Source organism: Berghia stephanieae, chromosome 14, assembly GCF_034508935.2.
Source record: "Berghia stephanieae isolate SIO BIC M18660-M18661 chromosome 14, UCSD_Bste_1.3, whole genome shotgun sequence".
Classification (NCBI taxonomy): Eukaryota; Metazoa; Mollusca; class Gastropoda; order Nudibranchia; family Aeolidiidae; genus Berghia; species Berghia stephanieae.
Window position 1 is genome coordinate 8,878,372 of NC_088373.1, and position 13,165 is coordinate 8,891,536.

The window sequence follows — 13,165 nt, forward strand, 5'->3', positions numbered from 1 at the left end:
GGGTCACATTTGACATCCTAAAAAATAAAAAAAAACAACAACAAAAACATAAACAAGCACGAATGCAATCTAAAACCTAATGTCGACGATCAAAACAAATGAAAATATTATTTTTTTTTAAAAACAAAAATAAAAAAAACAAAAACAAATACGAACAACAACAAAAGCCTTCCAACAATAATAAAGGGAAGATTTATGGAAATTCTTCTATAGCACCAAGAAAGGTGTCGGATAGAAATGTTATCACCATAATGTTGACACAATATTGTTTCTATTCTGCCTTGCTCTGGAAAAACAGGTATTTTTTTAAGGGCTTTACGGCACTTGCAACACATTAACCCTCTCCTTACCACCGATTGGAAAATCGTCGCATTCGTTACGATTCAACTAGCACTTTTATCATTCAGATTTCTGTTGTAAATCACACAATTTAAAGAAAAATGTTTTATTTTAGCTATAAAAACGTGACACTGTGTTGTAGAGTTCATTTTGCTGATTAATATTATGCTTAGAATGTATTTGTTGCCTGTCTGTTTGAGTAAGAAAAAAACTTTTTTTTTTTTTTTTGTTGTTGGGTGGGTGCGAAAATTTTGGGAAAAATTCTGAAAATGGCTGGTATGGAAAGGGTTAAGGTCATATCAGCGCCAGTAAAAAGGAAGAAAATGGGATAGTAAAAAGTTCTGGAATTACAATTAAAGCTCCCAAGAATAGGTACGACAACGGGGAATTTGTTCAAAATAGGAAACAGATGTAGATTCTCCAAGCGCACACTTAGTTTGAGATCACCTAAAAGTCTCATCTAGACACAAGCAGCGGTCCCAACTAAGAGGAATACACTCAAATGTAACAAATCATTTATTATTATAATATGTAAACAAAACAATACAGTGCATAAGAGAGAGAGAGAGAGAGAGAGAGAGAGAGAGAGAGAGAGAGAGAGAGAGAGAGAGAGAGATGATTTACAAGACAAAAAAATCATTTCCCAAAACTTCAACTATACATTTGACTGTTTGCCTCCCAGCTAAGGTATCCGGCCAGGGCCTGAACAAAACCAAGTAATCTCATTCCAAGACAAAGACAGAAAGCATGTTTGAAAACGGATATAAGGGGATATAAGACACAGAAAGTGTCTCCCTGCATACTAAGGGAGGTAAGGAACCCACCCACAAAAAAGGTATTTAAAATCTTAGCCAGCAAACTCGTCCTTCAAAATATCGAGACCGATTGAAATGACCCCAGTCTTGGCAAAAAAAAACTTTCAAACTTTCGGATTCCTGGAAGACAATGGGGATGTCCCCGGTTTGAGAGTTTTGAACAAGATGAGGGTAAACTATAAATGATCGATGTAATTTGAAGGACGAGTTTTCTGGCCAAAATTTTAAATACGTGTTTTCCAGAGGACGACATTATAGGGAATGAGATTAGCGGAAGAGTAGCGTCCCTTGATTGGACGTCACTTTACAGAGAGAACGTCAAATTGGTGTTGCGCATTCCGCCGGTGACGTCCAATCAAGGGACGCTACTCTTCCGCTAATCTCATTCCCTATTCTGCCGGTTCTAGCGTATCGTAATCTTCAACGTAAATAAGAGATAATAATAATAAGAAGAAGAAGAAGAAGAAGAAGAAGAAGAAGAAGAAGAAGAAGAAGAAGAAGAAGAAGAAGAAGAAGAAGAAGAAGAAGAAGAAGAAGAAGAGCAAACATTTGGAGTTCTATGTCAATTTCTAGAACAAGAGCAAAATCTGAGACATAACTGCTATTTGCTATTCTTTTTTTTTTTTTAAATAAAACTCAAGTCTATCGCAATAAGCTAGAGACTTTCCGCCAGATTATATTATAGACCTAGCTATTCAATTGGATATGTATAAACAGTGATGAGGAATAATAGTATAGAGTAGTGAGAAATACCAGATGAAAACAGAACAAAAAATATCACGGTATTAGAGAGTATAGCCAAAGTCGGAATCCGATTGATACGACACCCACCGCCAGGCTGAGAGAGGGGAGAGAGAGAGAGAGAGAGAGAGAGAGAGAGAGAGAGAGAGAGAGAGAGAGAGAGAGAGACAGACAGAGAGAGAGAAATAGATAGATAGATAGATAGATAGATAGATAGATAGATAGATGGATAGATAGATAGATAGATAGATAGATAGATAGATAGATAGATAGATAGATAGATAGATAGATAGATAGATAGATAGATAGATAGATAGATAGATAGATAGATAGATAGATAGACAGACGGACGGACGGACGGACGGACGGACGGACGGACGGACGGACGGACGGAGGGAGGGAGGGAGGGAGGGAGGGAGGGAGGGATAGATAGATAGATAGATAGATAGATAGATAGATAGATAGATAGATAGATAGATAGATAGATAGATAGATAGATAGATAGATAGATAGATAGATAGATAGATAGATAGATAGATAGATAGATAGATAGATAGATAGATAGATAGTGGATGGATGGATGGGTGGGTGGATGGATGGATGGATGGGTGGATGGATGGATGGATGGATGGATGGATGGATGGATGGATGGATGGATAGATAGATAGATAGATAGATAGATAGATAGATATATAGATAGATAGACAAATAGATAGATAGATAGATAGATAGATAGATAGATAGATAGATAGATAGATAGATAGATAGATAGATAGATAGATAGATAGATAGATAGATAGATAGATAGATAGATAGATAGATAGATGGATAGATAGATAGAGCAGAGAGAGAGAGAGAGAGAGAGAGAGAGAGAGAGAGAGAGAGAGAGAGAGAGATCGGCGAACAGTCGCATTATCACATGGAATGAGATATTAAATTTCCACCACACATGGTAATTAAAGGTCATGAGAACTAGCAAACACTTCAAATAATATTGATACTATGTGTTCAAAGAAAATACTCACAACTTCCGCCATCCATATAAAACATACTGATATAGAAAACTGTGTATATTCATTCACCTTTAACGTTTACAGCCTGATTGATATGTTTTAGTGATAACCAGTCACTAACCAGGCTGTCTAAAAATACCAAAGAGCTGAGTGACGTCAACTTCGTTCCATATCATTATCCCATATCATGTACAACTACATATGTGACTCATCGTCTGAAAACGGTATTATGTCGGAACGAGACAAATGCTTAAAAGCCGAATTAAATTTTATACTGGTCAAAAATATAAATTTTTGGCATTAGCACCCTAAAATATGGTTTTCCATTCTCCTCAATAAAACATACAAACTCAACACAAGTCTGATATTTCTGGATATAAATTTAATTTTCAACATCTTAACTATCCCGACTTAATACCGTTTTGAGGCGAAGGGTCACATATTATGTATAGTTCATTTACAATTCAGTAATCAACATTGTGTGAGATTAAAATTGATTAAATTTATTTGCAAGATACATATTATTATCTTTAACCCTTTCGTGACGAGATTAGATTTAGTTCAATTCAAGCCGTTTATCTGGTTATAATCACTCGACTACCCAACTCGGAAAAAAAAGACCTCATATTTAATATTTAATCAGAAAAACTCGTCCTTAAAATATCTACCGAATAAAATGACCCTCACCTTTTGGAAAAACAACTCTCAAACCTGGGACTTTATTAAAATAATAAAATTCAATGTTTGAGAATTCTGTTTTGTTTTGTAATTTCTGTTGTTGTTATGAGTGCATGTGTGTGTTGGGGGAGAGGGGGGGGGGCAAAAAGAGTGTCATTTTAATCGATTGTTATTTGAAGGACGACTTTTCCGTTCAAAATTTTTAATACGTGTTCTTTTCAGAGTACGACACTGCAGATGCAATAGATTTCACCAAGAGAGCAGTAATATATAGATAGTATGCGCTTGGCTAAGAAGCTCATAACATTGCCATCCGGAAGTATGACGAACGAACACACAAAACTGTGTGTATCCATGAACGTTTATAGTCGGGTTAATACAGTTCAGTGAGCATTACTCATAAACGCGGATGGCAAAAAACAATAACAAAGACCTGAGTGACGTCATCTTCGAACTGTCTATAGCGATGAGACTCCGGATTCAATGAGGTATGATGAGTCCCAATGCTGTTTATACTATATTCTTCAACAACTAGACTTAAATCGAGAAGACCTTTCCACCTAACAAAAACGGCAGACTTCAGTGTGGAGGAAAACTGGAGAGAAATGTGGAACAGGGAAACACCAAAAGGAGGAAACATCATTAAAGATCAAACCAAAAGAGTGCCTGCATTCAATAACGCCAGGAAATACTGGATTTCCTCAAACCGCCTCTTAACTGGACATGGCAGAACTGCATCAAATATGTGCAGATGGAAACTTGGAAACAGTGATACCTGCCAGAAAGGTCAGGCAGCCCCAGAGACCAGCGATCACATCGTCCTCCACTGTCCAGTCACTAAACTTGAAGGTGGCTACGAAACCATCCTAAGGGCGGAGGAAGACTTTAGAAGCTGGGTTGACGAAATACATTTGGAGGTGTAGCCATACGCTACTACTACTACTACTACTACTACTACTACTACTACTACTACTACTACTACTACTACTACTACTACTACTACTAATATATTCTTGGGGGAAAACTGTAGGATCGGTTAGTTACCAGGAGGGGTTTTCGTGATGGTGGAAATAGGCAAGGGAAGGGGAGGGGGGGGGGGGGATTTGGTGGTTTATATATAATTGATTGCGCCCTTCTGCGTGGATAGGTGCCTCGCTAGACGACGGAATATGAACAATCCGTCAAACAAACGTATGGAACCTACAGGAATCTCCAATGTTGTATATAGTGAGGGTTAATAATCTTACCCAAGGAAAAAGACCGAGATTACCCGACTGAAGCGGTGCTCGACCTAAACCAGAACATTCTAGATCACAGTTCAATACCTCAACCACTCTGTTACTTCAGGAAGGAGCAAAGGAGTGGGAGGGGGGGGGGGGAGGAGGAAGTGTTCAGTTAGTGATAAATAGAATCTTGGTCTTTATTGAAACATTTTTTGTGTGTGTGCGTGTTTGATCCCGTGTCACAGTCAATTAACTAAACACAAAGCATAGAGAATAATATGTTGACTTTACACTATGCCAAACAAAGAGAACTATTACTGACTTATCGCGCTGCATATCGAAAATGAATTAAAAATCACAAAGCTATCGCGTTCCGTCTTGCCCTAGATATGATAGATAGAATAGTAGATACATACATAATAACGAGTTAACGGTTACGTTTCCAAATTACAACGATCGACGAACGACATGGAAGAAAACGGAAGATCTGTCCCCGTGCGTCTTCGGACAGATCTTCGTTTTCATTGACGTCGTTGGTCGATCGCTGTAGGTTACTAACGTAATCGTTAACTTGTTAATGTGAGATTTAGGTTTGATAGTAATAGTTTTGAAGGCGACCTTCTTCAAGCGATTGCTTTTTTAAAATTTTAAACTTTTATATAGCGCAATATCCACTAAACGAGCTCAAAGCGCTTTACAAAGAGTCCCTGGCCAACAGCAATACGTAACAGGCTGAATGAGACATGACGCCTGTTAGACGATATTATTTATTTCCGAACAGAGACAACGCTGTTAACGGCCAGAGGGAGAGAGAGGGAGAGAAAGAGGGAGAGAGAGAGAGAGAGAGAAAGAGAGAGAGAGAGAGAGAGAGAGAGAGAGAGAGAGAGAGAGAGTGTGTGTGTGTGTGTGTGTGTTTGTGTGTGTGTGTGTGTGTGTGAAGCTCTATTTTGTGTGTGCACATCATAGCGTGTTGTCTTCTCTTTAACTTTACGATTAGATCACGGGCAAGTTATATCAATGTGTGCACGGTTGGTGTATGTGTCAGCTTATCGGGGAGAGTTATCTCTCTTGTTTATATCTCAATATTTCATGATAACATGTCATATAAAATATAAAACAGAGACGGTAATTAAAGGTGGAGAAAAAAGGTCTTGTCGATATTATCAGTTATCGCCACCTTCGATTTTACTGGGTCATGGGGTTTATACGACGTGCACTTATTTTCAGTTCTGATAACTCATTTTATTATAGGCTTATTTTTGTTATGGAAATCTCTAAAAATGACGCAAATGACGAAAAATATTGTCCATTATACAACAATGTTAAACTAGGCCCATAATTGCGTTCGAATGTCAGACCTGCATATATGTACACGTCGGGTTTATATAATATGCCATACAAGTATTGATTAAGATTTTGGTCAGAAAAAAACTCGTCCTTCAAATATCGATCGCCTTTGTGAAGTGTGAGGAATGAAAGTTTTTGACAAGGTGGAGGGGGGGGGGGGGGTTGTTGTGAATATAATCGATCGATCTTGAAGGACGAGTTTCTGGCCAAAATTTAAGACAGGTTTGTTTGTTTTTTTAGATGTTCGTATCGAGTCATAATGTTTAAGAGCAATTAGGCTTTAGAACCCTTTAAATGTTCTGTGAAACATTCATGTATAGCTACAGTTTAAAGAAAATAATTATATAACCAACATATGACAGTTTTCATTTATATAATAACTATTTCAAATTCTAAAAGCTCATATTTTTTTTTCAATACATAAATATATAATATTTAGTGAATACAATCCAATTATGTTTTCATCGTTTTGTATGTATATGCTCGTGTATGGAAAGCGCTGGAAAAAAAAAGGAATTTAAAAAAAATATGAATATAACAGCTTTAAAACAATACAAAATACCAAACACAAAACGTTTCGGGCTCAAACCCTTATTCAGACACCGTCGAAAAACAATTGAAGTCTGGTTTTCTAAAACTCGTTAAGTCGATTTTTCTACTTTTTGAGATTTTTCATCCATGGTATAAATTGAAACATAAATTTTATTTTAAGTATCAATTTGCACGGAAATTTCCTTAGATTTGTGTGAGTTTGAAGTTTAAATGTGGTAAAATATTATACAGGATGATAAATTTTAGGGGAAATAATCCTTAATATATTCAAAATGGGGGAAACGGAGTTAGGGAGTTTTGGAAAACCAGTCTTCAATTGGAGCGATCTATATTCATGTCACCGTCCGACCTAGTCATCGATCACATGATTTGTTGCTGTATAACGATTGGACAATTCTAACTAAATGTAAACAAGCTGCTTTATTTATGAAATTTGTAAACATACCCATGAGTCATGCTGAGCAAAATGACCAATTGTGACTTTGGATATTTCTCAAACTGTGAACACTTTTCACTATCTGGGTCATTTTGAGCACACTTTGCAATGTGACCAATGACCTCGAACACATGGAAATGTAATATAGATCATCCCCATTAACATGAATACAAGACTTAAAACCCTACATAGACGGTAGAGAAAAAACAACGCTATTCAAAAGTGTCTTTTTATCATATTTGCAATAGTATACAGTCATCGTTGTTAAAAGGTTTCTAGCTACCTAATCAATTTTATCAATGACCTCGATAACCAATGACCAATGTCATAGATTTGATTGTAAACGGGTTTTTCCATGAAAAGATACACAGATCGATAAAGTGGATATAAGATGTAAGATTATCAGTATCGTGGCATCGTCATCGTGGTATCGTTATCGTGGTATCGTTGTCCAGGGTGAGATAACATAATATCATTTCTTTTTTTTAAATGAGCGCAATCCTGTAATTCAAATCTGACGTTATCAAAGAGAAAAATAAGTGAAATCACAAAACAATAAAGAAACAACAACAAAAATAAATCAATAAAAAAAATGTAAAGAACAATCAGTCAAACAAAGGAAAAAAAATTTTAAAAATTAAAAAAACATAGTTTTGTGTGTTGGGTACGTTATATAGATAGAATGCGCTTGGCCAAGGAGTTCACAACATTGCCATCCGGAAGTATAACGGACCAGCACACAAACTCTGTGTAACCATGAACTTTTATAGTCTGATTAATACAGTTTAGTGAGAACAACTCACAAACGCGGATGGCAAAAACAATAACAAAGGCCTGAGTGATGTCATATGCATACTATATATAATATTCGGCTGGCGGATGTTATGAGTGCTTGAACAAAGAGCAATGCAAAAACAAGTTTCGTAAAATGTTTATGTTATAACAATCATCATTTCAATTGTTACCCATATGAAGTTTTGTCATGCAAACAAACCCACAAACCCGTCTAATGCTTTAATTACCCAGTATCCAAAATTTTGCATAGATTGCGACGTATGGGTTGGCTCATTGTTGTAATGGAAATATTTTTTTTTTTAAATGACGCAAAATATTGTCCATTACAACAATGTTGAACTTGCCCCATAAGTAGGTTCGAATATCAGACCTGTATAGGCTAAATGTACACGTTGATAGATTAGTTTCCATTCTAAGTTCATAACACAACAAAACAAAACAAAAAAAAAGAAAGAGAAAACAGAAAAACACACACAAACAAAACAACCCCCCCCCCCTCCCAACAAAAGCAAATAGATCAACAAAAAACACAAAAACAAACCAAACCAAAACAAGCGAACATTGAAACAAACAAATAATCAAATACAACCCCCACCCCAAATCAAAGGAAAAAAAAAAGCAACAAACAAAACAAAACCCAAAACAACAACTCCCCCCCCCCCCTTCCGAAAAAAAAAACAACAACAAACAAAAACCGTTAACAAACAGATCCCAACACAAGCCCCAAACCAAACAAAACCCAAAATGTTTTGACTTTTCACGGTATTTATCTCACTTAAAACGGAAATTCTTCTTGAACTCTTCCAAGTAAATAAATTAATAACGTCTTTGTAATGCATAGATTGTTATAAAAAGACCAGCAGCAGTGGGGGGTAACCGCTTGTCGTCCTCCCCATTCAACGGCCCTCCCCCCCCCCCCCCCCCCCCCCCCCCCCCCCCCCCCCCCCCCCCCCTTCCGACCATTGGTGTTATATTATAAAAAATGAATCGGATCGGAATTTATTGTACCTCTTGTATACATAATATTATTATTATTCTCGTAAACTGTCTGCGGTAGTGCCGCGCTGAAGACCGGTCTGGACCGGCGGTCCCACGGTCTTTTAGCTGTGAACCGAAGACCGGTCCCATAGGGGAAGACCGGCGGCGGTCCTCACTTCTTATCACCTTTCAACTAGTGCGGGGCGGTCCTTGCAAGGACCACGGTCCTACGGTCTCGCGCCATAGCCTACTACTTCCCCAGCGATTCGTTGCTTCGGTTGCCTATCTTCCACCAATCACCACCCATCCCACTTAATTAATCGCACCCACCCCCCTTTGCCATACACTAAACGACACAGACGACCATACAGGCAGACGACCACCAACCTCCACTCCGCAAACCGCCCTTTCGTGTGTGAGATGGGGGGAACAGGAGGCGCACGCCTTGGACGATTCCATTATACGGGGTAAATTTCAAAATTTACTACACCATAATGATCGCAATGACAATGATCTATGGTGAAGGCATGACCCTCTTCTCTAATGGGTTATTGTTTGAAATGTATGTGACTACTAAAGATGTGTGTGTTTGTGTGTGTGTGTGTGTGTGTGTGTGTGTCGAACCTAGCAAGTAGCAAATCCGATTTTTTGTTTTCTTTTGTCCATCTCTTGTCACCACTCCTTTCTATCGCAGTGTTGTCATTTAAAATAATACAATAATATTAAAATTTCATTTGGTGTTTTTACTAATCAAATAATATGAGTTTCATTAGTTTCTTCCTTCCAAAAAACCCAGTTATAACGTCTGAATTTTAAAAAAGTCCAATAGAATATTTGGGGATCCCGATAGCTCAGTTGATAGAGCACTCTCTTTATACGCAAAGGGCCAGAGATCGATCCCGGGTGCAGTCGAGTTTTTTCTGAATCCCTGTCTACTCAGCAATGAATGGGTAGCTGAGTTTGTTAGATCTGGCGAAAAAGTCACCATCGACCCCTCTTATTACCTCATCCACCCCCTCTTATTATAACTTCACGTCTCTCTCTTACTCTTCAATGCTCGCTGCCCTCTAATGTGTGTGTATGGGGGGGGGGAGGGGGGGGGGGGTAGGAGTTGCGTGTGTGTATCAACGCCACGAACAACTCGATCAACGCCTTGGGCGATGCCATTATCTCCGTTAATGGGGATAAATTTCAAATTTTATTAAATTATCGAAGTAACAATGAAGTACGGTGAGCAAATAAAGAAGGCATCACCCCTCTTCTCTAATTAGGTTACAATTTGAAATGAGTGTGACTACTCCGTGTGTTTTACTCCTGTAGACCACGTTTTTCATCGTGTAGCGGTCTTTAACGGTTCAAGAATGAACGACCCCACGGTCTCAAAGGTCAAACCGGTTCGAATTTCCAACAGTCTCTCAGGAATGTTCAATGTCGAAAAGGACCGGTCCTAGGACCAGTCCTTGCGGTCTTCATTTCCCAAGGACCGTAGGACCGTGGTCCTTAAGCTTGCCAAGGACCGCCCCGCACTAGTCTACGGCAATCAAACGTTATTATGAAATGAAACTTTTTATGAAATGAAACTTATCACGTCACTATAGATAAATAATACTGTCCTCCTACTCTGAACAAAAATCGAGTATTAAAAAATTTGGCCAGAAAACTCGATATAAAAAAATCACGTTTCAAATAATTTGGCCAGAAAACTTCATAAACAAAAATCACATTTTAAATAATTTGGCTAGGAAACTCGATAAACAAAAATCACGTTTTAAATAATTTGGCCTAGGAAACTTGATAAAGAAAAATCACGTTTTAAATAATTTGGCCAGAAAACTTGATAAACAAAAATCACGTTTTAAATAATTTGGCTAGGAAACTCGATAATCAAAAATCACGTTTTAAATAATTTGGCCAGAAAACTTGATAAACAAAAATGAATATAACCGCCAGACGGAATAATTTACCAACACACAAAACTGTGTGTAATCATGAACGTTTATAGTCTGATTGATATAATGTATTGAGAACTAATAATCAAAATGCCTGTCTTAAAACAATAACAAATAGTTGTGTGGCGTCAATTTTGTTCTATCTATAGAAAGAATGAAGATGACGTCATTCATGTCTTTGTTATTGTTTTATTTTTTTTTAGTTCTCACTAAACTATATTAATCAGACAATAAACGTTGAAGGTTACACATAGTTTTGTGTGTTGGTATGTAATTTCCGGATGGCGATTGTTGTGAGCTTTTTGGCTAAGCGCAAATCATCAATATGACTTGACTACATAATAAAATATATCAAGTTCTGTTACAAAATCTCATACCTTTATTAACAGCATAGTGTTATAGAGTTGAGTGTTCGGGCTTTTATTAGAAGGCTCTGGGTCTATCTTTGAATTCGAAATTATATCCCTCGGAGAATTCTCACAAGTCTCTATAATTTGAATATGTCAAGAAGCGATGTCCAATGGAAGAACTCGATGGCTGCCGGGGATTAGATATGGAGAATTCTCATACGTTCCTATTTGTATGTATCAAGAGGCGATGTCCAATGAAAGAACTCGATGCCTGTCGGGGATTAGATATGGAGAATTCTCACGAGTCCCTATAATTTGTATATGTCAAGAGGCGATGTCCAATGGAAGAACTCGATGCCTGCCGGGGACTGGATATGGAGAATTCTCATACGTTCCTATTTGTATATGTCAAGAGGCGATGTCCAATGGAAGAACTCGATGCCTGTAGGGGATTAGATATGGAGAGTTCTCACGAGTCCCTATAATTTGTATATGTCAAGAGGCGATGTCAAATGGAAGAACTCGATGCCTGCCGGGGATTAGATGTGGAGAGTTCTCACGAGTCCCTATAATTTGTATATGTCAAGAGGCGATGTCAAATGGAAGAACTTGATGCCTGTAGGGGATTAGATATGGAGAATTCTCATACGTTCCTATTTGTATGTATCAAGAGGCGATGTCCAATGAAAGAACTCGATGCCTGCCGGGGATTAGATGTGGAGAGTTCTCATACGTTCCTTTATGATAAGACTCAAGAGCGACGTCCAATGGAAAATTCTGGTGTCTATTCGGGATTACTGGTATCTATTTGTTCATAGACTTCAGTATGGAATGTATAATGTCCATTTGTTCGTTGTTGGTTGATTGTATGTAGCGTCTTGTGACAACACCAAGGAATCTGAAATTTTAAAAAAGGAAATATAAATGATATAAATGGAAAAATAATTCAAGTGATAAACGAATAAGTACAAAGATAAATAAATGAAGAAACGCATTGATGAAGGGATAAATAGGTGAATAATTAAATTAAAATATACTAATGAAATAACTATATAAATCAATAAATAAAGAAATACCTAGTTAAACAATTACATAAATAAATAGGAATACGAATGAAGGAATAAATAAATGTTAGATATTGAAAAGGTAATAAATTAGTAATTAATTAATCAATTAATTAATAACATTAATAACAATAACAAGAAGAAGAAGAAGAAGAAGAAGAAGAAGAAGAGAAGAAGAAGAAGAAGAAGAAGAAGAAGAAGAAGAAGAAGAAGAAGAAGAAGAAGAAGAAGAAGAAGAAGAAGAAGAAGAAGAAGAAGAAGAAGAAGAAGAAGAAGAAGAAGAAGAAGAAGAAGAAGAAGAAGAAGAAGAAGAAGAAGAAGAAGAAGAAGAAGGAGGAGGAGGAGGAGGAGGAGGAGGAGGAGGAGGAGGAGGAGGAGGAGGAGGAGGAGGAGAGAAGAGGAGAAGAAGGAAAAGAAGAAGAAGAAGAAGAAGAAGAAGAAGAAGAAGAAGAAGAAGAAGAAGAAGAAGAAGAAGAAGAAGAAGAAGAAGAAGAATATTAATAATAATGATAATAATAATAATAATAATAATAATAATAATAATAATAATAATAATAATAATAATAATAATAATAATAATAATAATAATACTTGGATAACAACAACAACAACAACAACAATAATAATAATAATGATGATAATGATAATAATAATAATAATAATAATAATAATAATAATAATAATAATAATAATAATAATAATAATAATAATAATAATAATAATAATAATAATAATAATAATAATAATAATAACAATAACAATAATAATAATAATAATAATAATAATAATAATAATAATAATAATAATAATAATAATAATAATATAATATATAATAATAATAATAATAATTCTAAATTGTTGGCTGTTTAATTTTTTTTTTTATTT

The 13,165-nt window shown here is 36.4% G+C and overlaps 1 protein-coding gene across 4 annotated transcripts in view; it reads right to left on the reverse strand.

Moving 5' to 3' along the window:
• LOC144959757 (uncharacterized) overlaps positions 1-13,165 on the reverse strand; it is a 38,129-nt gene that overhangs the window by 7,781 nt on the left and 17,183 nt on the right. For 2 of the 4 annotated variants that reach the window (XM_078892477.1, XM_078892476.1), the window contains one exon: positions 11,244-12,114. Coding sequence is in view for 1 of the 4 variants with exons in the window: in XM_078892475.1 (XP_078748601.1) it covers positions 2,921-2,945 (25 nt within the window). In the remaining 3 variants the exon portion in view is untranslated. Of the gene's footprint in view, positions 1-2,920; positions 3,026-11,243; positions 12,115-13,165 lie in introns of those variants that run through there. The other 2 variants (XM_078892478.1, XM_078892475.1) reach the window with 2 other exon arrangements.